At 36.7% G+C, this 26,170-nt stretch overlaps 2 protein-coding genes across 4 annotated transcripts in view; both read right to left on the bottom strand.

The window, feature by feature from the left end:
* The window catches only part of LOC135694436 (ras-like protein rasD), a 16,777-nt gene extending 9,616 nt beyond the window's left edge, over positions 1–7,161 (bottom strand). Inside the window, exons 1-2 of one of the 2 annotated variants that reach the window (XM_065213180.2) lie at positions 6,990–7,161; positions 35–530 (exon numbers count right to left, since the gene is read on the bottom strand). The gene's annotated coding sequence lies outside the window, so the exon portion shown is untranslated. The remainder of the gene's footprint in view (positions 1–34; positions 531–6,989) is intronic. The other variant, XM_065213179.2, reaches the window with a different exon arrangement.
* On the bottom strand, positions 6,990–26,170 carry LOC135694435 (spindle and centriole-associated protein 1). 2 transcript variants are annotated; one of them, XR_010517172.2, is made up of 17 exons: positions 26,044–26,170; positions 23,043–23,090; positions 22,548–22,638; positions 21,451–21,539; positions 20,543–20,617; positions 20,048–20,106; positions 19,829–19,947; positions 18,526–18,870; positions 18,190–18,245; positions 17,564–17,635; positions 16,607–16,684; positions 14,196–14,288; positions 13,222–13,314; positions 12,699–12,744; positions 10,782–10,831; positions 10,156–10,182; positions 6,990–9,662 (listed from the first exon to the last, which is right to left on the bottom strand). XR_010517172.2 is itself a non-coding variant. In XM_065213178.2 (16 exons), the coding sequence occupies exons 1-15, from the start codon at positions 26,155–26,157 to the stop codon at positions 10,818–10,820; spliced, it is 1,392 nt and encodes a 463-aa protein (XP_065069250.2). In that variant the 5' UTR covers positions 26,158–26,170; the 3' UTR covers positions 6,990–9,662; positions 10,782–10,817. The 2 variants fall into 2 exon arrangements, 1 of the variants encoding a protein (XP_065069250.2); XM_065213178.2 differs by lacking the exon at positions 10,156–10,182.

The raw sequence follows: 26,170 nt of genomic DNA, 5'->3' as shown, positions 1-26,170 counted from the left end.
GGAAGCAAAACGAATAATTTGCAGATAATCTTACGTAATTCCGAGAGTTCTAACTGTTTCTAAAAATTCAGGAAATGAGCAAGGAGACGGACGGGTGTAAGTGTCTCGGCAGATTGTTGTCTTTAAAAGTTGAAGATTTTTGTTTCCGAGTAGTCCTCACATGGCAGATTTTCATATGTGAAGCATAGATCTTGGGACAATTGGGTACTGGGCAGAAGCCACAGGGAACTGAGCTCCTTCGTTTTTGACGCAATTTTTGATTTTTACAGAATGGCTCATTGACCGCTCAATGTCTACTTGTCTCTGTCTCTTAAGCGGCGGGCTTTAGTTTCAGGAATGTGATTTATAACCGTAGCATCGGTTTCTTGAGGCTCTGGTATCCAAGGTATACAACCCAAAAAGCGATCCAGCTACCCAGCGACACAACAATCCATGGATCACGACTGCGGAGCTATTCGTCAGATTTTCAATGTGACCGTCCGTTAGGCTTCTCTTCAAGGCCTTCTAGCAGTCTGTACAGATCAGCCAAGCTAGAGAAAAAATTCTGTGGTCCTACGTTGTTGCAATAACCGCGAGAAAATTGTGAAAACGTGGGATAATTCCTATAAATACACCAACAAAAGGAAATAAATCTGCATTGACCTGAATTTTAAGCAGGGTGCAACATCCAAAACAAGTTACGTGTAACTCTCAACCAATCAGAATAGTTACAATATACGAGAGAAAGGGATATGAGAGAATTTGCTGTTTCTGAAGAAAAGTCAATTGGAATTAGGTTGTATAAGCTAAAGCGTATAACAGCGACACCAGGAAATCGACTAAAACCATCAAATACTTTTCAGTCCGTAGATTAGATTTAAATTTCAAGAGAAAGACGGTATCAGTAAAATTGCTTCAAGGGGTGCCTTTTTGAGCCCGCTGGAAGAATCAACATTTGAAAATTTTCCCACCCCTGGCAGCAGAGGGTGGTAGCCCCAAACAGTAACCGAGAGCAACTATAGAATGTGCTTGTCCCGATCTACATTTACCATCTATAAAATCAATTCAATACAATATTTCCTCTAAAGAAAGCCGCCCTCTGATAAACGCGGCCTCATATTGAACGCTGAACTTTCAGCCAAGAAATTGTAATAAATGCCACATTTTTTAAACGCCGCATCTGAGAAAGCTGCGTACATTAGAAAACAGACCAAACAAGAAATCAGTGGTGGCGCCAGGGGAGAGCTAGGGGGGGCTACAGCCCCTCCGTCGGAATCATCTAGCCCCCCATCGGAGGAAATTTTAGGCTATTGTCGGAGCAAATTTGACAAAATAACGTACGAAAACTGCTTAATTTAGTCATTTTAGCCCCCCTGTCGGAAGCTCCAGACCCTCTATCGGAAGATTTCTGGCGCCACCTCTGCAAGAAAAAACGAATAATTTATACGCTTACTTTTTCGAAAGCTATGAAATTTTTTTTTCATTAGCACGAGGAATCTGATTGAGACATCGATCTTGACATTCCATGACATTTCCTTAACGTGAACATTATTTGTGAACATTAAAAAATTCTTCATACAACCTTTACTATGTGTTTTTTGGGAAAGGAACACATTGTTTGAAGTTTGTTTTTATCTTTTTTATCGCACTTTTCTTATTATGTTTCATTTGACACACACTTTTCATTTTGTATTAAATGCCACCCTCTACTAAACGCCACATCCAATACTTGGATTTTGTAATAAATGCCGCCGCAGCATTCTTTAGAGGAAAAACGGCAATAGAACATACTAAAAGCTATTCCTCTAGAAGAGTAGGGCACCGTAAAACGGTCCTTTCAACAAGGACTTCACGCAGCCTATGTGTCAACCCGAAAGCCAATCTCTCGAGAAAAACAACTCAAGAAGCTTAAAAAAACTCAAGGCGTTGGACCCTGAGCTTGTTTACGACAAAATATAGAATATTTCTCATATCAAGTAATTATGTTCTAAGAATTGTGGAATACTTGCTAAGCAATTTAGTGGGTATGGTTTGATTGTGAATGGAATTTTGATCATATTTAGTACACATATGGGCGGGCCATCAGGACGTGAGAGGACTTTAACTTTGCAATAATCTTCAAAAGAAATCTTCAAAGAAGCATAAAAACATCGGCAAGGGTTCCGCACTTATCTGATGTGTTTTGACTCGGATGAGTCAATGCAACGGGTCAGGGCAAAGGGCATCATAATTTCTTCACGACATGCCGTCCTACAGTCCTAGGATCAACAAAAACCTGATTCTAAAATAAATGACGTCATATCTAGGAAACCCTCGAGAAACAGTACGTATTCAAATCCCCAAAAATTTAAGAAATTGGAGTACTCAATGTAGATCTTTCTTTTTTATAGAAATGGGTTTATAATAGAGTAATTTAACCCACAATCTCCCATTTCTGAATATTCCCTAATGATTGGCACTGACCTTGTTTATAGTAAGGTTAAGGTTGGGCTTATTTGGCCCCTTAGGATTAGACAGAAACGATCCACCTCCCCTTGTAACATTTTTTCCTAGTGCAATAGAAAAACAATTTTCGTGGAATTTGGACGGCATGGGAATATCCTTCCTTGGAAATGCTTTTATGATTTTTCTACGCTAGGGCTTTTTCTTGAACGACCTAAGAACGCAATATTCCAAAAGGAAATAACCTAACATCAATTTCGTACAAAAATTTCGACGTCTGGCAGTACAATGGAAAAAAACCAGGTGTAAAGGATATTTATTGTGCGCAACCTCCTTTAAATTAATAAAGAAGTTCAAACCCTTGATATTAGGGCTTTAATCGACAGAAATAATGATTTAAAGAAGAAAGCCAAAAAGACGAAAACTTGCCAAGAATTCGTTTCCTCGGTCAAGTTTGCATTCCAAGAGCTCGAAGACCACACCTTCTTCCTTATGATCAAAATAATTGGATTCCCTTTAATGAAGTTACATTTGCCTTTTTGTTTGAGACTTCCTGTTCAATTGAAAGTTTTATATTGATTACGAAGAACTAAAAAAACCTAAATAAAAGAAGTCAACTTTGGAGAAGGCATTGTTACGTTTTGAATGTGACAATGGTCTGGTACTAATGAATGCTGCAATATTAACCACGTTCTCTCACCTCGAATCTACTTCTATTCATTTCCTGACAATCAGACCGATAGCTTATTACCTTCATAGCAATGGCTGAGTGAATGGTTCTAGGGAGTGGGGTTCAGGGCAGCCAAAAAGAGGCCCCGCACCTTAGAAACAAGATAGAAATTGTATATAATAAGGGCACCGGGCCCCGCAGGCGCTAAAGCCGCTCCTGCCATAGCTAAATTTTTAGCAAATTTGGAAAAGATGAAAGGGGAAGAAACAATTAAACTGAAAATTTAATCTTTCACTATTTATAAAATGGTTGTCTGATATAAATGAACATTGTGAGCCACAACGGAAGGAAATAACATGTGACTGCAAGCACGTGTTCTGTTACAAAAGTTGAAACGCGTGTTTTAATTTCATAGATATGATTAGTTGCATACATAACAACATTGAAATGAGGAACGTTGTCGTGGTAGTGTAGTGATAACAAAATAACAAGGGGCCTTCTTGTACAAAATATTGCTAAAACAATAGCATAACTAGAAATAACCTAATTTAGGGCATAAAAAGGGGGTTTGGCCCCTCTGAGCCCCACTATCACTACGCCCCTGCCTGTCCGGGATTATAAGGGATGGATCTAAGAATTGACTTTAGGCACAGCCATTTATTTGTGACAATACTAACACGTTAAATTGTGTCAATATCCTAGTCCTTTAAATTTGTTTGCTCAAATTGCAAGTGAACATTCTGCGGGGGCATGACAGAAAGAAACAAAGACAAGAACATCAATAGTTCACACGTATTTCATAACAAAAAATTTGGCTAAATATTCACTATTTGTTCAAAAGACATTAAGAACAGACGCAGATCTAGACCGGTTGCACAGGTTTCAAAAAATCGGTCAAATTTGAAAAGCTATGTTTCTCTGTAAATCTTGAATTTTTGATCTAAAATTTCAATTGCAACAAATGCTGCATTTCTCCCTGACTGACTACAGTTTTTCTGTTTACATACTGTTTACATACTGAACTGAACCCCCACAAGATTCGGACAGCGTTTCCAGCTTCCTAATTCATCTTTTATCCCAAAGTTTCTGAGTGGAAGTGACAGTCTGGAGTATGCTATTATTGCGCGAATACTGAACCGGTGGCAATTGTTTTATGAAACCTGTGAAAACCGGTGCCCATATGTTTCCCTTATGCGAAAAAACTGGTGGCTAAAAAGCATATTCGATATCGATATCCATAGCTCGAAAGTGTGGACGCTTTAAAACAAAATGATACCAAATTAAATACGGATGCAAATAAGAATCTGAGGTTTTGTATTAAGGGACTAGACATTCTTTCTCGAAAACTAGAATCAAAAAATTCATGAAAACTAGAATCGAAGTTGCAAGACGAGGATTAAAGGCCATGCTAAACGGAGTAAAATTGTGACATTTTGGATAAAGTGTGGGCAAATTAATCACCCTGAAAAGTTGCTGACCTCATTAGCAACTTTAAGCGATATTTATGGACCAATAACACACAGGGCTGTAACGGGGTAAAGCATCCCAAAACCGGTCAAAATTTTGGCTAGATCCGTACCTGAAGAATTATAAAAGTTTGAATAAAGTAATAATTACAAAAACAGTAATTAATGGGCATATTTCTGAAGAAGGTGAAAGTATTTTTCTGAAAAGCATTTAAAATTTTAGAAGCTTTAGAAAAATTTTATTGTCCTCAAACCTAAATACAGGACCCCTTATAGGAAGGAAAGCCTTTGAAAATCAAGGAATAATTCTGTAAGGTTAACTGATAACCTACTGAAGCAATTTTGACCATGACTGTTAGCCTATTGTGATCTTTCCAGCCATTCCCATCAGTCAGTGAGAGAAATAATAGGGTTTGTTTGGCAGTCCGTTCCAAAGACACGTGACAAAAAATATCTATAACCAAATCTAATGTTTTTGTATGAGAAATAGAAGCGGAAAGGCTGATCAAACAAAATATGTTGAACATTCACTCCACTTGCCCATCCACTAAAATAGCCAGATTTAGACAACTTTTCTTTGTAATCCTTACAGGTTCACCCCAGACTTTACATTAGTGGCGGAAATTCAGGCTTTAATTTTGAGGGGCGGGGGGGGCAGGACTACGATTTTCCTACAAGATAACATCTTGGATCATGTCTAATTTCAAAGGAACTGCACATTTTGATAAAAATAGATGATTTTTTGATGAGACCCTTTAGAAATCTTTGCTGACCACGCCATAATTAAGTAGCAAGAAGAACAATCCATTTATGATTATTGATATCAAGATCGATATCTAAGACAATTGATGATACAAGAGGTCGACCGATTACATTTTTGACAAGTCGTACCTTCATTTTATGCATTTTATTTTGCTTTAGTCAGTGGGAAATACGCTTGAAAATAACTTTTATTCGGAAGAATACGATGGAAATTTCGGCTAATTTTCAGGGAATTGAAAAAATTCGCAAGCAGTTTTGATTTTGGCCATATATTGTTTGAGTGATTATTTAATACTTACTAATATTTTATCAGCTATGCTATGTTCATATTTTGCAAAAAGGGCATAGAGAAGTTATAGAGGCCCCTGGGGTAAAGAGGGGGAAAGGCAGATCACCTGCGAGAGAAGCGAGCAGAAAATTTGGCAATTACACCCCTTAAATTAGCTTTAAATTCCTTTTCAAAACGATTTTTTGGAACAATTTCGACACGTTAAATGGTTGTCAATTATCCGACGAAAGCCCAAAGGCCTGAGCCCCCCCCCCAAACCACCAAAATTTGGATTTACAATTGCATAATTTCCACGTAACTTACTACTGCGGGGCAGCGAAATGGTTTACGTGGAGGAAAGTAACTTGTTTTTCGACTTTCAGCTGAATCCGAGAAATTCCAGAATTTGAAAACACGATAAAGAAAACGGTATTTTCAAAGAAGACTATTGTTTATACATAGGCTAGAGAAAATAACTATGTATTTGTCTTACTCAAGCGAACAACCTGAAAACTTGAGTGCAAATAAAATGGAAAATTGATTATTTGGGAAAAATCCAGAAATCAGGAAACTTTTGAGTGGGATATTACTTTCGGAATCGCAAATGAACCAGCCACACGGGGCTGGAAAGCTAAAAGAAAAAATGAAGGTGGAAAAAAATCGTCGTGTGCTCGATCAAATGACACGAGCCATGAGGGTACTTTTAAACGAGCCCACGAGCCGGGCCCAACGTCTAAAAGTGGGACATTCTCTAGAGTTTTGTAGCTTAAATATATATGTTGAAAAATAGTTGAGGTATGTTCAAACCACTCAAACACTATCAAAATCAAGTGTAGGTAAATGCTGGAAACGAAAAATTCCCTAAAATCTAAACCTTAGTTGTAACCAACGAAAAATATCGAACAAAAGTGCGCAAGAGATTGTTTATTTAAAAAAATCACAAAACCAATATTGTACGGCATAAAGAAATTATAAAGCTAGGCCTAATGTCTGAAAGAATTTAGCTAGACATAAAGTTGAAATATGGCAGCGAACAAACAAGGAAAAGTGTAACGGGTGTGCCCTAGCAAAAATTGAAAAGCTTGACTGTATGCATTTTAAAAACATCTATTATACATCGAGGTACAGAAAGTGCCTCTTCAAAAGCAAGATAGGCTCGAAATACTCAGGTATTGTAAATTTTCACTGTCATAAAAGTCTCGAAAGGCAATAACAAAGATAAAATGTATTAAACACCTTGTATCACTTTCCAACTTGTTTAAATGGCCTAGTTACCTAAAATAATTTGACCACGACACAGAAACCAAGGTTCATGAGATAACTGTCCATAAAAAACTTTTACACTTATCATATTGAAGATAAAACAGTTCCTAATAAAATGTACACATTTTGTTTTGCATACCTGTACAACTTGTCAAATAACTTCTCGCTGCAAACCCAGATTCTTATGTATGGCGTGATGTGAACTCCCACAGCAGTTTGTGTTTACGATAAATAAAACACGTTCTGTATACAACAAAATTAAGTCATAGAGTGTTCTAGTTTCAATTTACAATTGATAATCTCTTTGTAGAGGCTACGAAGACAAAAGCTGTTTACAACGAAATTCGGATTTCTATTTATGAGGAAAACAATTTGTAAATGTTGTTGACGGCCTTTGTAAGTACCCACACCCATTGTCCCCAAAATGGATGCACCCTAAAGTGAAAACGAAAGTCAATAAACTAGTAGAAAGATATATCGGAAAAAATGTCAATAATACGATGCCTGGAATCTCAAGGGTTGTGAAAAATGAACCAAACATTTTTAAACTACTACGTCCGTTCTAATGGTCATGTATTTACAGGAGTTGTTTCCAGGGGCCGCCGCGGTCGAGGGCAAAGGCCTCTACTTTGACCACGAGAAAGAGTAGTTGTGCATCGTGCAGGGGATAACAAAAAGCCAATGGAAATCGAACAACCAGTTGTTCTCTATTATAATCAGTATTTTGTCTGTTGGATAACCACAATAATCATATGTAGAGAAACACACACGCCTGATTTAACATAAGGTTTTACGAGTTCCACTCAAATTCTTTTAATGTTGTTAAATTTGTCGAACTTTTGTCTCCTGGTCTTTGAAAACATTTCAGTCTTCGAGGTCGTGGGATACAATCAGCGGTCGTTTCTGGCTGATGATGGAAGGGAAGGGAGGAGTAGGCCCTATAAAGCCAAGAAACAGAGGTAACCAAAATAAGAATAGTGGTAAAAATTCCCCCTTCTTAAAAATTTCAGGCAAGTTGCAGGAAGGGAGAGCCATTTTTGAACACAAGATTTTTTAGCCTTGTTTGACGATTTCGATGCATTAGAAAATGAATTTTTGAAGAAACGAGATGTAGCGAAAACATACTAAGAAAAATTAAAGACCAAACGTTATGCTTGGCATAAAACGACAACAAAGACTTTTTTAGAATAAGGCAGAACCTAAAGGAATAAAGAAATTTGGAAGCGTTCAATTTATTCACCAATCGAAAGGGACTGGGCTTGAAATGACTAGGTTGTTATGACGACAAAGACGGAAAAAGCGTGCATCAGCGCTATTCTAGGGTGTTGTCGAGTGCGTCCCAATAAATTTGCAACTGTCCCAACCAGTCAAAGAAGAGAGATAAGACCGAATGAATATAACGTAGTTGAGACTTAGTTGTAAACATGAAAGGTTAAAAGTTCTCACAACTATTTAAGTTAGATTTGGGATCTAAATCTGCAGCAAATCTCAGACTATGACCAGATCACCTGCCATTTCGATTATACTTTTATCCACAAGCTGAGTCACGCGTGGAATCTGAGAAATTCATACAAAAACAAGTAGAAGACGACGAAAACCAAAGCTACAAGTCCTTTAATGGAAGAAAACCGTTTGTCTGGAGGATGATCTATATTTTGGGCCGCCCCATATCACTGTGAAGGAGATCAGCGCTATTTCTGTGTTATCACACTCCTGTAATTTAAGATTTAAATCCAACAAATCACGAGGAATAATTTGAAACATACACATAAATATGATATAAAGTATGTCTATGAAACTGGTTCATCATAAATTTCTCTAGTCTTTGTATGTTTTTGGATTCTCTACTTTGAAACAAAATATTGCTCCAGGGTTTCCATGCAATACAAATTGCCTAACATAAATAAATCCAAAAACCGTAACCAGGGGCGGTGCCAAGAAATTCAAAGTGGAGGGGGCGGGGGGGGGGGGCTTGATAGCCTTATTAGACTAAAAAACCATTATTGGAAAGATGCACCAAAATGTATCACGATATTTTGTGCCTATGATTTTATGGGGCAATGTTATATGCTAACGGTACATTGGATGGGCCGGCGGTCAATTTTCGGCGGTCCTAGGTACATCGGAAAGAAGAGGCTTTCCTGCGAGCGGAGCGAGCAGAACATTTTTGCGACCACACCCTTTAAATAAGCTTGTACTTTATAAGGCCCTATAGACTCTTATTCCTGGGAAATTAAGCAATAGCAGGATTTATTGCACAATTCTTTTCTTATATTTCTTTTCTTTTATTCTTTTTGTTTTCTTAAAAAAGCTTTTTGCAAAAAAGTTTGGGTGGGCTGAAACCCCAGCCCCCTTATGGCGCCACCCATTGTAACATAACATAACATAACATAACATAACATAACATAACATAACATAACATAACATAACATAACATAACATAACATAACATAACATAACATAACATAACATAACATAACATAACATAGCACAACCTAGCATAACATAACATAACATGAGTAAAAAAGATTGCTTCACTTTATCACAGCGCTGCGTTTATTTTAACAATTTCTGTATTATACAGTTGTTATGACGACTGTTGAATTCGATTTCTAAAACTTGTTTCTAAAATACAGATGAAGGGCTGCCTTAAAACGTCACAAGGTGAACATTTACAATGGAATGGACAGTATCAAGGGCTCCACACAAGACTGCTCATCTTTTTATCAAAGTTGCTATGACAATTTTGATAAGAACTCGAAAGCTGGCTCCAAAAAACCGCAATGGATTGTGGGGATCTGATCTTGATAATCTAAGAAAAGAGAGAGATTGTCAAAGAAAGAGGTCATCATAGTCCAGAAAAGTCCCCAAACAACAACACCAATATCACGTTTTACGTCTAACCTAGCCCCGTTAAGATCACAAATTCTTGAGCACTGATACCTGTGAAGTAGGGGCTCAGGGGTCAATTGCCGGAAATCTTTGAGGCAACATTTAATTGTTGACTAGAAAACTACTTCTATACAAATGCCTGTAACTTCTTTGTTCACAGAAGCTATGAGCCGTTTCTACAAAACGCAACTTCTTTGAATCTTATTTTGGGACACATAGGCCCTGGTCTACCGAGAAAACGTACCCTTTCCTTAGCAGCACTATTGGAAAAATACTTCTTTTAACTACTTCAGTTAGCAAGAAAGTCTCAAAGGCTGGCTGCTGCAAACCAAGAAATGTCAAAATACTTAAGTAATAGGATAATGTAGATATGGGTGCATTTTGGTTTCGCAAACTTTCTTAACATAACATACTTCCCATTCTCATCAAATTCTTGGCGGCTGAAATAGATTGAGAATCAAAAAGGATTATCTTGTTTACGCATAATATCCGGAAAAACAAATCGAGTTTTAGCCTTTTATCAGTGAAAATGGTGACTCAGAGGGGTTTTAAGTAACTGAAACGATGCAGGTAAGAATTGTTTTTTTCTGAAGCAGAAAACGTTTCAAACGGAGAATATAGGGTGTAGTCAGTTGTAGTTACCAGGGGCTTTCTACTTAATAACATCGCTGGCAAGTATAAGAAAATCATTATCATTTAAACATTTTTAACAAAATCAGCGTTAAAGCTATGCCACCAAGGACGTACTTCAGACAGAATTGCAGCCAACAAGTCTCCTTGAGGGAGTATTAAAGACAATGAAAGGGAAACGTCACACAAAACCAATCAGTAGTTACGCAGCGCAATAGGGTTGGAGGTTCTTGCATAAATCGTCAAGACAATTGTCTTGATACTGTCTTGTAACAAGCTTTCCAGCTTTCCAGCGGCTAGTTTTCCAGTCTGGTATGTTCTATGAAAGGAAGCGTGACAGAATTCTACGCAGAAATCAAGTCAGGGCATTTAAATGAGACGGAGATAGAGGAAATAAGATTGCTAATACCATTCTTTGTCTTGAATTCCGACTTGATAGGTTAAACTAGGTTTCATCATCTGAAAAAAATAAAGAATGAAAGCATCAAGGTGAAAAGCAAACAAAAAGACAACAGCAAAATTAAGTTCAAAGGTGAAGCATAAATCAACTGTAGCAGCCTTTCATCAAGACAACTTTTATTCTTAAAGTACAAAAACACAGAAGAAGATTCTAGAGGTGGAAAAGAAAAATGAATTTATGAGATGTTGTGGACAAGAGGTGAATCGAAAATGTGAAGAAAATAGGAACGGGACAGCTAGAGATTTGTATGATGACAATACATCTGGCTGGGCCTAATCGCTTTCTTTATAAACGAGAGACAATAGTAAATTGCTTGAAACAAAGCAACATCTCTGCGGCTGGAGAAGCTGTGGCCCCTCTAGCTAGCATCTTAAAAAAGGCCCTGAAGCAATACAAAGATTAGCGAATAATGTATGAATTACTTTCGAATTCTGTTAAATGTCCTTGAAACACCGAAGAACTTTGTCAATTTTTATGATTAATTTCTTTTCCAGAATACTTCTATTTATGCTCCCATGTCCATAAAAAATATCGACGATTTCTTTAAAGTGTGACAAGAAAACAAATGTTTTCTAGCAGTAAGATCAATATTGAAGTAAACAAATAATATCAGGACTGATTAAATTGAACTTTGAAAACCGGCGTTACCTTTCGCAATGAAAAAACAAATTACAAACAACAAACTGATGGGAAATTTGCTTGTCTTAGCACCTGAGCCTCTCTTGAAAGCTCTGGAAACCCTTTTGATTACTCACAGGAGGCAAAATCTACTCACGTGGAAGCAATAAAAAGCCTCTTGATCGAGTTTGCTGAAGTGCTTGATAGCGATATGCTCGCAGCACAATTTTGTAAATATGACGTAACCAAAATGGGAATTAATCTTATATCGAGGGGACTAGGATTAATTTTCTGATCACATAGGGTTGATGAATCCGACATGATTGGATTCCTTACTGTGTGAACTAAACCTAGCCTTGATGTTTATTAGTTTCTAAGTAAGAGACAGCTGACCAACAGAAAACATTACAGGATTTTAAAATTGAATTTAGATCAGATTTTTTCTTTGCATGCCTGTTTCATTAACTAGCTTCCTGTTCAATTTCCTTTTTATTGCAAACTAACAAGAAGCGGTAGCGATTTGAGTCATGACTGATCGAAATTTCAATGGCTTAAAAGCATATAACACATTGTGCATCATATTGTAATGAATTTAACGAAAATAAATCCAATAAAAAGAATGCCGGAAACCCTGGGAAACTCCGGTTTTTGTGAACAATCCTCAATCGCAAATATAATGCCTCTATTTCAAGCTCTTGGATTTTTTTGGCATGTTATAGGTACTAAAATAGAAACGAGGACATCATTTGTCCAGAAAGCTTGATAGATGTGACAGATAACGATCTTTTCTGATTTGATCCGGAATCAAGTCTCCAGAAAAGGGGGTGATAAAGAATGCTTCTCCACACCCATCGCATCTCTTTTATTTCACTGGTCAACAGGAAGATTAAAAATACTTTAAATTATGATCTTTTTTCAATTCAGACACTAATCCAGACAGATATTTAATTGACTATTTGCATATATTAAAAGTTGGATTTATTGTAGAATTTGAAAGCGTGGCGTCCAATTTCTAGATATGTGCTGGCTCCTCCAGAAGTCAATGGGCAAATAACTGGTAGCAGAAATTCTAGAGGTCTTTGTCTGATAATGTTGAACTTAGAGTAAACGTTCCCTTTTTAAAGGCCGTCTAGAATGAACGCCCCTTTAATGACATAACAAGATGCCCTTGGCGTTACAGTGGCATAACAAGAACGTCTATACCGTTAATCTTCAAGGTGTAGCGTTAGGAAAATCACTTTAACTTACCTTTTGGGGACTGGGGCTTTACCAAAGCCAAAGCATGTAGCTCTTTCTGAAACAGAAATAAGTGTACTACGTATTGACATTTCTCTAGACCGAGTACAGATTCTAGAAAGGAAAGGGGGAGGTGTGAGGAGGCCCTTATCTCTTGCGGGCTCTCCTTGGCAGAGTAAGTAGTGTTTGCTTTGGGGGAGGGGGCTATAGTTACCGCCACTGCGCTTCTGAGAGTATGTGCAGAGGGTACACTTGATGAGTGGCGTCTTAAGGCAGCCTCAATTGCAATCTGAAATATTACAATACATAAACATCTTTATAACTCGAAAAATATTGTGAATGTCTTGAAGGATCATATAAATTAGAGGAATTTAATAGAAGTGCTTTATTCTGACAAGCGATTAATTTCGTTGTTTATCTATCAGCAACATTTAAATTGAAGATCTCTCTATAAAAATCAATTTATCATAATACCAGCCTAAACCAATATTTACACTTATAACGATCGAAAGAAAGAAAACAGAAATGTTTCTACCTTAATTTTTGATAGTTCCTCGCTTGTATTTGACTTAACCTTCTCAAGCTCGTCTTTCAACAGCTCATTTTCTTCTTGGGAACATATCAAATCCTAGTTTGGATAAGATTGTTCTTATCAAAACATGAAGTTATATATAACAAGATTGAGTAGTTATGGTCTGTCAAACTTGATACAACACCTATAGAAAACCTTCACATTTTTAAAAGTTGTTCCCTCAACCCACTACGTTTTTGGTTAATAAAAATTTTGCATGATTGTCATTGACAATCGAACTTCTAATAAAGGAATCAACATTGTAAGGGAGGGGGGGGGGGGAGTGGCGACAGCCAAAACTTGGGGTGTTCATCATTTGAGCGTGAATATTGCAGCGATCCAACCTGTTTTGGTTGCAGATAGCCCTTTCATGGCACCAGATAAAATCCTTTTCATCGCCATGGTCCTCAATGTTTTCATCGCAAGACTCAAGGAAAATGCAGGATGGCCCAATTTTTTCCCGCAGCCTTCAACCTCCCAAATATTGCTAATGGGAATCCATCAGCAGCAATCATCTGCATTGCAGTCAAGCGCTTTAACCATCTGGCCACTGCTGAATGATGGGTAATATATGAGGCAAGGACAGTGGCGGTTTTAGGGACTGAGGGGTCCGAGGCCAAAAACATCTGTGGGGCCCTTGCTCTTTACAATTTCTACTATAAGAGCGGGGCCTGGGATCATGGTCCCCTGGACCCTGCTTAAAACCGCCACTGGGCAAGGATAAAAAGAGGCTGCAGGAACACCAGGCAAGGATAAAAAGAGGCTGCGTCACTGCGAATCCCACAATGCAAAGTGCGTTGGAGCCAGATAATGTCATTATACATTCAACTAAGTTAAGGCATCATTGTGCATGAGTCTAGCAGTTCATCAAGATTAGAAAATGTATCAAAAGGCTATGTTTTGGAAATAGCATTCTTATTTTCAGTAAGATATCTTACACCAGTTAGAGCGTCTATCAAGGCTCTTTGCTCTTGGAATTCTTCCATTAATTGGCTCTGCAGCTCTCTGTCAGTTTCGACTTGTTTTGTCAACTAAAAGATAAAATTAAAAATTCAGAATAACTGATAAAAAAAACCTCTAGAATACCTTCGCAAACAGAAGATGGGATGGAAGTGAAAACAAATAAATGAATTGTATACAATGGAATGGAAGGATTATGTACCAAATTTTGTCCTAACGGGAACGCAATCGTTCCGTTCCACTTTTTGTTTCAGAATCTGAACAAAGAGTTTACGAAGACGCATGGTCGTGGTTCCATATGAACAATGCAAGCATTTAATGAAATAGTGATAGTCCCGTATTTCGAAACAGTTTATTTGTTCACACGGGAACGGAACAGAACAATTGCGAACCGGTACCCCTATTCGTATCATTTTTGAAAGCGTTCAAATTTTTGAACGGTACGGAACAGTACGATTGAAAGTGTTTCCGTGTGGACGTAACCCCTAAGCGATTGCAAGTGTTCCCGTGTGAACGCAATCCGTAGGCGTTCCACTTTTTGAAACGAAACGAGATGGAACGGTACGCAATCGTTCCCGTGTGAACATTATTATAGCCAGTTCGCCACATGCTGCTAAAACTTTAAGGTACAACTGGCTCTTGGCATAAATAAGGAAACAATTTGGCTTAGGAAACAAAGCTTTCTTTCACTATAATGAAAAACTTTTGTCACTCTACTTCAACCTCTACTTTCATTACACTTTTGAATTAACTGATTTAGAAGAGAACTACAGTCGAGTCCTCTCATAGTCACTTCGCTTAAAGTCAAACTGCATGCTGCAGACATTTAGGCCCAAATATGTAAAACTGTTCAATTGAGGTCTGTTTTTAGCCACACTCCGCAAACCAAATTTGACCATAACCAAAGTCAGTTTCAGTTTTAAGACAGGTAGATTTAAGTCTATCAAATACATTAACTTCTGGGTTACTGTTTCATGACTCTTTCAATTACCTATCTAATTGAGATGACGTTTTATCTTAACGATCAATCCCCATGTTATTTGTTTACCTGGACAAAGTCACCAAGATCTCGATTATCTTTCGATCTAATGAAGAAGAGATGACCGCAAACACTGGGTCATGTCACGAAGAGAGTCCTAAGAAACAAGTCAGATTATTTTCTCAAAGCCGTTTTGGGAATGTGACGTAGACTAATAATCAAGAGTAGCACGCTGATTAATATGTCAGACCACCAAAGAAGCCAATTTGCCAAAGAGCCATAGTAGGAATGAAGCCAAGTAAATTAATGGTTAGGTTATTTCCACAGCTCCAGAAAAGCTTTAAAATCCTTTGAAGTGTTTCTTAAAATAATCAGCAAATCAGCTAGTGGGCTTAGGGGAACTGAGGCTATTGTAAAATGCATAGCTGTCATCTACAGGCATTAATTGGGCTTATTTTTAAAACAAACCTTTTGTACTGCAAAATTTTAAGACTCCACAAAAAGATCAACAAACTTAGAATCAAAGGGCAACCAAAGTCTTTTCTCAATTAAGATTTTTGGAGTCTGTCTACACAGAAATCATTATTTGTGTAAACAGAAGGAGTCTGTCTTTTTACTTTGACTCTTAGACCACGTGAGACGTAAATATGCAGACGTAAAATCACACAAAAGCCAACCAAACGCATCAGTCTTGCTCTCGAGCTATTTTTGGCCCACGCCTGAGGCGACCGGTCGAAAAGTTTTTTCACTTTGCTTTCACATGCTTCTGTATCTTCAGTCACATGGCAAGGATACATCAAAGAAGAAACTAGCTAAAAGTCAGTGTATTTAGACTGACCACAACCCCCGCCCCGCCTGGGCCATTTATAGGTGCCTCGGATTCAAACAAGCCTCTTTTCCAATTAATTTCTACGTTGCATTTGGAATTGCAAAGCCATTTAGCTAAATTCATCATATGGTTAGATGTAGGAGGAAATGAAGCTCATTCAATACATGTCTATGGGAGACTACTCAATAAAAGAACTTTTGAAGACAGCGATCTGTTCTGAAGAAACATAACCGATAAACGGAAGCTTTGAACATTGCTTCAATCATCATAATTAAAATGAGGAAGAGATGTTTTTTAGACTTACAAGAAGCAAAAAATAGAAAACAATTTCGTCATACACTCCACAAGAGCATAAAACATCTGATAGTGATGATAACATGAGCAGAAATGTATATAAAGCTGTATCCAGCTACACATCGAAAATGACGTGAAAGGAAGAATGGCACATTTGATTGGTTCAATGTTTTTACTTTATATTTTTCGGCACGTTCCTTTGAAATACATAAACTGGTCCACAACCTCCTGTCTTGCTGCATGCATCATTTTCTCAGAAAGGCACACATTAGTAATGGTGGACTCACCTCCTTAACGTATTTGACAACAGCATTGAGAACCTTGGACAGTGAGGGTGCTCTTGCCGACTCGTAATATTTTTCCTCCTAAAATTAGTTGATTCAGTTGAGATAATGAATAAAGCTTTAAGCTAATACGTTAAGAAAATATGGCGTAATAACAATCGAGGATGCTGTCCAGCCGTAAGATATTCATATAGGACTGGTTTTTATGGGATACAAGCATTACGAATGGCAAGGCAAATGTTATTCAAAACTTCAAACAATTTATTTGTTCGGGTTCTTTGATATCGTAGGTCTACCTCTGTATCGTAGGTTCAAACGACTTATTTTTTTGAGTTTTTTGTATCGTAGGTCTTCCTCTGTTCCAGGATTAGTCTCCGTTAACCTCGTTTCTATTTGAACTGCCAACCACATATCAATCACAATCTGTCTAATGTAACTTGTATATAACGTATGATTTCTAGAAATGTACTCATTCATCAGTCTTTATTCGTTAATGGCTAATCATTTGGTAAAATTTGAAATGCTCATGAGTCAAAACTGTACAATGGAATAGAATCTTTCTCTCAGTTACCGTCTCCCGCTGGGCAAACAAAAACCCACTACATGTCAACGGGGAGGGGGGAATGTTGGGGGAAGTAGAAGTGTTCCTTTGTGGTTAGAGCGATGAGGAATGGAAAAAACTGGAAAAATATCCCGCTTAGAGAACTTTTCAAAGTAAATTAAAGGCACTCAAAATACAGAGGCAAAAATTCGGGTCACATTATCAAAACATTATCAAGAAATAATCACAAAACGACAAAGACAAAAACAAATGAAAAAACTATAAAAACATCTATAAAACATCTGCAAAAAAAGATAAATTTGTAAACAAAGAGTCCATGTTTCCTGAAACTGAATCTATAATGAAGGTATGAAAAGGCAATGAAGGTATGAAATACCAATCCTAGGATGACTGATTACCCTTGTTGGCTTCCTTGTCTTGTCAGAAACTGCTTCAAACCCTTGCAGCTCACTTTCGATAGCATCAAGAACCTGGTATATAAAGGGTATCTTAATTAAATTTACAAACATAGAAAAATAGCATAAATCGATATTCATAAACAAACAACTAACACTTCAGGATCTACTACATTTTCTGGAAACAACTTTGTCGGCAGCATACCTATCCCTTGTTGCCGTTTTAACAATTCGTTAAAGCTACCAAAAAAGTTTCTAAATTTCTGGGACGAACGGCTTCGTAAAATTTCACTAATAGCGTTCATATCAGGAGTGCATTTTTGCCAGCACAATACAGTTCCAAAAGTGATTGTGTCACAAACTTTTTTCAAGAGCTATTGACTTTGGGCTGTATAAACTGAAAAAGCATTATGAAGTTCGTCTTAACAAGCAGTTAGTCAGTCAAATATGTTAGAAATCGCCCGAAATAAAGCAACATAAGCGTCATATATATGACTGTACTAAAAGCAAATGCGCTTCACTGGATAAAACTCAATCTGGATTCACTTCTTTCGTGTAAAAGGTGACAACTATGGAGGGAGGGGTAATTAGGCAAAAATGGTTAGGGGGTACGAAACTAGATAGCAGACCTGTCTCATTTCTGTTATTTTATCCATGTTGCCGGATTGACCAACTTTGCATTGGTCTAGAAGAAAAAGATCCTTGAATGCAACGTCTCTTTCTTGTGGAAGTCTAAACGCTTGGTAAAAAGAAGGCCATGAAAGCATAGTTTAGTCAGCATATTCATAAACAAAAGTAAATTGTAGAAATTGTTTCGACATACTTCATAATAGCCCCCAAATATAAGAAAAGCCATAGCATTCAACTGGGGTGTGGTCGCTTTTGTACCGTTTTTCACATTGAAATTTAAAAGCCACCTTCTTACACTGTCTTAGGGAAACTAAAATTTGCACACCTATACATACATGGTTGATTTTCCGTCCCCGGTGCACCAGCTAAAACAGAGGATGAGTAGCCTGCTTGCCAATTTGCATTACCATGGGTTTCCGCGGCCGAAACAACTTTTGAAGGCATCAAAACTTCTTTGCCAAAATCAAGGCTCCGGTTTGAGCTGAGATCTCGGTTTTCAACTTGAGCTAAAGTTGAAAGGGCAAACCTTGAATTTTCAATTGCATCGCTCTCTTTCTTGAATTGCTCTCTTTGCAAAAGCTCTTTGTAGTAGTCGAAGTTGAAGTCGGATTGAAATCGAGTGGCACTTCGATCACTGATGATGCCAGTTCGAGCCGAATTATTCTCATCAACATCACTCTCTGAAAGTTGGATTTGAAATACATTTGGTTAACATTTTTGCTCTAAATACAAGTTAAAACAGGCTTTAAAGGATTTTCACGAAAAACTATGAACACAGTTTTAGCTTGTTGCATAATTTCTTATTTATTCGTTTAACATACCTTTTACAAATAACACAATTTTTATTCTGAACAAGCAAACCCGTACAAATTTCACTTATCATTATTGTTATCTTCATATTATCTTTATTTATGGCTGGGTTTAGTCAGAGCTATCAATACAAAACAACTATGAATTATGCGAAAGAATAATGAAGATCAATAAATATGAAAGAAATGAGGAAAGACGAAATTGATCAGATTGAGACAAGAGTAATAAGCAACCTGTCTACAATAACAACAGTCCAACTTATTGAAATACAACGCTTTGGTCGGATCCAAGCATCCCTTTTTACTATCATCCTCATCAAGTACCATCTTCTATCAGAAGGGTGGCTACCATGACCCTCCAACTATCCCTATCCTCAGAATATCATTTAGCTCTCCCAATGCTCTCACACCCGCTCTTTTCCTTAACATCGTCTTTCCATGCTCTTCTTTGTCTTGCCCTGTCTCTTTTTCCGTCAATCATACCTTCTAGAACAAGCCTTGCCAACATGAGTTATGAGGAAAGGGCGATTGTTCAGAGACCACGTTTTAAATTTATAAAAGCTCAAATCACTGGTCTCAAAAGTTTCCCTTTTATCTTTTTCTTTCTATTCAACTAATATTTGGAGCGCCCATTTTCGAAAGATCGGATCATACGGGAATTTTTGACTCTTAATTGACACGGCCCTTTAGTTTAAACTTGACATATCATTTAGAACATAGAACATTGAATATGCTTAGGAATCAAAGGGCCCCGTAAAAGAATACATATTGATGTTCGATCTAATTTCACTATGCTAAATACGGATAGGAGACTACGAAATGGTCTTACCTTGATCAGTTCCACTGCTTACGTCATCAGTGACATCATTAAGGGCTGGATGTCGCATGACGGATTCGCTAAGTGCAGTCAATCGTGATGGCGTTTCCATATCAACTGCCAGCAAAGATCTAGGGTATAAAACGCCTGGCGTAAAACAAGTCGAGATACAAAAGTTTCTTTCTCGAAATGATTACAATCATAGTTGGTCAGAATTGTAAAATATTTTACCTGTTCATATTCGATTGGCCGTCTGGGGCATCCGTTATATGTGGCACACCTCTGAATTTCTAATAACAGAATAAACAGAAGGAAATTTTAACAGCGATTTAAAAAGAAGAAAATGTAATTTTTGCATCATTACAACATTTTGAATGATAGAAGAAAGAAGGCCAAAGAATCCATTTTAAGAAAGCCATAGCTGTTGAACTACTTGATCTGTCATATGTGACCTTTTACTAAGTTTCAACTTTGATAGCTTTCAAAATAACAAAATACATTTCCAGGTTCTACGATAATTTTTTCTGGTCACATAAAGTCTCAAGAGATGCGATTGAACCACGTTAAAGTAGCACAAAACTTCAATTTATTACTGACTCAGCAATAAATCAACATAAAATTATAACTGTTATCGATTAGATGTGAATCGTTCTTTATATAGAGCCAAAAAGATGTAAGAAATACAGAGCAGCGCTAGTGAACGTCATTACAATAAAATGATATTACCATTGGATAATCCCCAAAAAGATCTTTCACATTAGCCATGGCTTTGTCAGTTTCTGCAAGGACATTGCTAAGTTCCTGGGAAATTGGAAATCAAATCGGGAAAATTAATTAAATCAAGAATTTGTGAAGTATAAACTTGAAATATGAAAAAATACCTTAACCAAGAAATTGCTATCTGGACCAAATAAAAATCAGAGTGGATGTCTCCCATACAAATATGACAGACAGAGTTTCCATAAAGAATAAAAACAAAGAAAGAAAGAAACCAAACAGATTGACACATTGTATGTTTGACTGTACGCAAAGTTTCCAAACAGGCATTGGACAAGTCTCTATTATTCTAGCTTTAACAAAGATAAAATGAACTAATGCACAAGACCTTAGATAAATGAAATATTATTTCAAAATAAAAATGGAAAGTAGAGTTAAATTATAATTTCACCCTGCCAGAAGAGGCTAAATCAGAGTGAATTCATTATCAAGTTTAACAATATAATGTTCCAAGTCTTCATAACAGATTAAAAGTGCATATCCTGCAACTTTATCACTTAGGGCTTTCATAACTTTTATGCTTTTTTAATGAGATCTACCAAAACTTTGTAAGAAATTTATGCTAAATATAAGATTGTCACTTACATTCTTATTATGATTTTTCAAATAGCTTAAACTATTCCAAAATACAATACATGTGAATGATTTGTATAATCTTAATAAAAAATCACCATTCCAACTATATGGAATCAGTTTTTTTTTTATTTTCTTGGTCAAGATCAAGCCATTCACATGAATTCTTTCTGGTATCCACTAGCTAGAGATTAGAATGTGAGCAAAGTGTTCTGTCACTTTGTAGCCTCTTTGCAAAAGGGTTATTAAACATATAATTGCAAAGCAGAATATGAAACAAATACCATTTCTTGATGATGAAAGATTTCTTTGATAAGTGCCTTTTTCTGTTCCACATTCTCTTGATACATTGTTTTTCTGGGGTAAATATTTTCTACAAAATAAACAAATAATTCATTGATTTTCAAAATCATGGTCATGATCCTTGTATACTTTACATATATACATAATGCAGGGCTTTCACGTTCAAAAATCAACGCGTGCAGTAAAAAACTCGTGTGATAAGAGTGAGGCGCGCGAATCAAATTTATTTGTTAACACTGAACAAAAAAGATTTTCTATTGAAACATTAAACGTGATTGAGTCATTTAAAAACGAATTGTTTTAATGAGAAAATCGAAAACAGAGTCAATTAAAAAAGAATTCGTTCATCTACAGTTTCAAGATGAGCTTAAACAAAGGATATGAAAACGGACAAAACAGAGTAATGGGAAAACCTTCGTTTTCGTTTTGGCCAAAACGGTGTGGGCCGGGGCAATGGGAATGTCTTAAGAATAACGGAAACTGAATGATTGAAAAACATACCAAAACAGATTAGTGGAAACAAGGATTCGATGTCAAACTTCCTTTTCTAAAAAAAGTTTCTCAAGCGGTTTGACCTATCACAGTCCGGCAATGGTGCTCTTCACGAGAAATATTTATCACTGGACGCACGACTAATCACTCTGAAAGATAACCTTGGGCGCGTGCCTGCACGCTCGGCCCATTGAAAGTCCTGTACATATATATAAACTTAACTGTAAATGTAGTTTATAAATAAACAACTATCCACAGTGCACCAAAATTCTACATCAAAACAGAGTGTCTCAAACTGTGTTGACAAAAAGCTCATTTTCTCTCTTGAACTTTTCAACTAGGTCAGATGTTAGTGGCAACAGTCAAATGCAAAGAGAGGGAAAAAAGTGCTTAGAGACAAGTTCAAGTTTGAAAATTTGTGTTGATAATAAGCAGAAGAACAGAACAACAAAAATAGAAAGCATTAAGTTAGTTTGCTTAGATTTCAGTCCAATGCTTTGCTACATAAACACCATAAACAGAACAGTTATAAATCTCATTAAGAAAGCTTTTCATTAAATTACAAAGATGTGAAATTCTAGCTGACCTTTGTTCTTTAGTAACATAAGATCTTGATATTGTTGTATATATTGTCTTTCAGATAGTGGCTTTGGTTTATGCAGCTCATGTCTCCTGTTCTAGAAATAACAATGAAAATGAGGATGTCTTAATGAACTGAAGAAAACTATTGCAAACTAACGAATATTTCAAATCTTGAAATCATTTGAAGGTACTTTAATAGCAGAAAATTTAATTCAAAATCTGACAACATAGCTTTTAGATCGAAAGTTTAAATTTATACCCTCTTTAAATTGATTTAAACATATTTTAAACATATTTGATTACAATATATTTCCATTTCCAGTCATCTTGTGACTGTTTTTAAAAACAATGTTTTACTTTTTATAAAATGAAAGTTCTTCTTATGTTCAGGGTACAAAAAGGGTTCTGTTGAAAAAAAATTAAGTCCTATTTGGCCAACAAACAAGAATACATGTTGCAAAAAAATTATGGGTTTTGAGGTTTTTGAATAAAAACATACCAACTCTTCACGTGTAGGCTTCAGCACTGATAAATCAGAACTTGAACTCTGAAGTTTAGAAAAACAAAAACATGCAGCCTTCAACCTTTTCTATATAATTTGAAGATAAATTGGCTTATTTTCAAATAAGACAGCTATGAACAGTGTATAAATAAAAAGAGAAGGGAATTTATGCCCAGGCTGTAATGCAAACAACAACATACTATCGGCTGCAATCTGGGAGAGGGGGGGAGGAAGGCATTTGAACTGTGAGCAACAATGTTTATATAAACATGGCAATAGTATAATATAGCAACTTTGGGCGAATGTGCAAGAAATCCAGCTTATTTGCGAGCATATGCAGGCTCTCCAGACTGGCACATTAGCCTGCTTTCCAACCCGGTGCAGGCTGGTTATGATTTACCTCTGTTTAATCTGATGAACAATCCTACATGCAGGCTACAATACAGTATAAAAACCAGTGGCTGCTTTTTGCGGGGTGAGAGGGGGTGCGACCGCCCCCAAAATACTTTAGAGGACAATGGTCTTTTGTTCTAAACAATGGGAAATGTGACATCATCTTATTAAAACAATAGGCTTGCCCCCCAATATTTGACCAAGTGTCTGCCCCTGATAAAATTCTAGTACTCAAAATTTGTTGGGGGACAACGACATACTGTTGATCTGAAGTAATAAGAGTAAAATCTGGACCTGATCTATGGCATTGGGTTTGGGGTTATTCAAGCCTACCTTATGTCTTCTGGATGAAACATCAATTTTTTTATCTTCACATTCTAGTAGCTGTATTTTCAAGGAACACAGTGATACCATGTTTGAAACTAACAAAAATTTTGAAAATGGAAGAAATCCCATGTAAAATACAGTATCCATAATTTCTTTATGAAAGTTTTTCGTTGAAGTCTGAAAAACTCTTGACCTATTAAGCTGATTATTGTTGCTTTGTGGATGTAGTCTTATCAGTAGCAGCGCCATGGGGGGACTAGGTTCTGAATGTTCTTGCCAGGGTCAACTTTGTAATTCATCTAAATTCGAGGAAAAAAGTGTCAGGGGGAAGGTGAAGTGAGATCTTTGTGAGGTACTTTCATTTTCCCCAAAACTTTAGAAACTACAACTTTAGGTTATGGAAAATTACTTGATGAAGAAATTGTCAAAAACGTTAAATTTATTCAAAGCTATCTTTTGTTGAATGTCCTCATACTGAAACAGAATGATGTGTCAATAGATCATCGGTTTTGTAACTGAATTGCTGATTGCTGATTCCTTTGAAATACAAACTGATACTTTTGCCATAACTTATAATGGATCTCAATCACAAACTATGTCTAGAAGTAATACCGGCTGGTATTCTAATGGCATTTTCTTGAAAGTGTTGGTTTGCTTTATTACATTCTGTCTATCCTGAAACGTCTATGATTCATGATGTTTGGTGTCCACTTGTATCACAACTCCTGCTAGTTTGCCATCAAATGACCAACAACTAGCCGGGCAAAGAATCCTGATATCTTTGAGCTTACAATGTTTGAAGGCAGAGATCTATCCTGTGAAATTGTGAATGAAGCAAACAGAGCTTTTGTCTTTGAAACCAGTCTGATAAGACCTTTAATAGATTTTCCACAGTTAGAACAAGCAGGGAGAAAGTTTAAGTTGGTACAAAAGTTGGTTTAAGTTGGTTAAAAAAGTAGTACAAAGAATTCAATTGGCTTGAATATTCAATTTTAAAAGACGCTGCATTTTGCTTTGTTTGTAGATGTTTTAGCTCTCTTGATAAGATAAATTACTTCCATCATGTTGTCCTTCTTTAGTCATCTGCTTCTCAGTTTCGAACTGTAATTCTCATAAAGAAACTAAGAATTTGCTGAGTAATTGAAAGTTTATTAGGTACTCATAATTTGCCTTAAGGTTCTGTACAACCTCTCAAAAAGGCATTGATTGCCATGCTTTCATACTTTCATACTAAGCAAATTAGTAGACATTTTTGAGCTAGCTAACCATTGCTATAACTAATTAACCTTTTGAAATCTTGCATCTGGTACCAAGTTTGTATGTACAAGTGTCAAAAAAGCCTTCCAGTGGTTATTGAGACTTGACTCAAATTAACTGTCACCATGGTATATATCTGGACATGTTACCATTAGCAAAATTTAACTGCTGAAATAAAAATTTTCAAATAGGATACAAAATCTGAACAAACTGTTTTCTTTCTCAATCAATATTTTCGTAATCATGAGCTTTTTGTATCTTTATAATACCTTGTTTCTTGTCAAAATCCAGCTCTAGAACTGGCGTAATGACCCAACTATGTGAATGAAAAGTACAGATTCGGTTGCTGTACTTGTCTTTAATGTAGACAAGCAATTGAAAAGCCTCAATTGTGCAAACATAGACATTTCCTATAGGTAAAAAGGTGTTTCCAATCATTGAAAAGAGCGTTTCTTTTCAACAAAAGGGGCGTGGTAAAAAAAATTGCCATCTGCCAAAAAAGGGGGGTGGTCATGCACCCCCCCCCCCGGTCCCCCCACTTTTGAGGCTGGCGCTGCCACTGGGTTTTATGTTTAATTTACCATTCTTAGCTACAATCACATGGCACATCCATGAATCACAGGGCGGACTGTATTTATTCAAACAGGCTTATTCATTTATCTTTAAGCTTCAAATGATTTGACCCAGATTACAATGTGGTTTATGATTGTACCTTTGTGTGATCAGTAAAATGTAGTGCAAAGAGTGCCAAACACAGCTGTGCATGAGGAGAGTAGAAAAATTGTTTACCAATTTTTGACAGAGTATAGTTCCGATAGGAGGTGAAGAGGAATTCCAAAAATTTAGACATACTTTGGTAGCTTAGACTGGTAGCTTAGTAAATGGTGCATAGTTTAATCCGATTACGTGAATAATTTGGTTTTAGGGGGAGAAAACCAATAATCGTGTAAAAAAAAGTTTACCGTAAAACGAGTTATCACAATTAATTCTGATTCAATCAAGTTACTTATCATTAACGCACATCCCAGGGTGGTCTTTTTTCTTTCCTTTTCTGCCATTTACCGTCTGTTTTCCTGAATTTCTTGGTGTTGTTACCGGAACGGTGAAGCTGGAGTTGCCAACTTGTGGACGCCATTTTTGTTTGTAAA

This window comes from Rhopilema esculentum, chromosome 8, assembly GCF_057945365.1.
Source record: "Rhopilema esculentum isolate cy_ngs chromosome 8, ASM5794536v1, whole genome shotgun sequence".
Classification (NCBI taxonomy): Eukaryota; Metazoa; Cnidaria; class Scyphozoa; order Rhizostomeae; family Rhizostomatidae; genus Rhopilema; species Rhopilema esculentum.
Note: the sequence above shows the minus strand (reverse complement) of the source record. Positions and strands in the feature narration are given on the sequence as shown.

Coding starts and splice junctions, on each gene's coding strand:
- LOC135694435 (XM_065213178.2), bottom strand. CDS start 26,157: ATGGCGTCCACAAGTTGGCAACTCCAGCTTCACCGTTCCGGTAACAAC. Junction 20,107..20,542: donor TTTTTGGGGATTATCCAATG/GTAATATCATTT, acceptor TTCTGTTATTAG/AAATTCAGAGGTGTGCCACA. Junction 19,948..20,047: donor GGCCAATCGAATATGAACAG/GTAAAATATTTT, acceptor TTTATACCCTAG/ATCTTTGCTGGCAGTTGATA.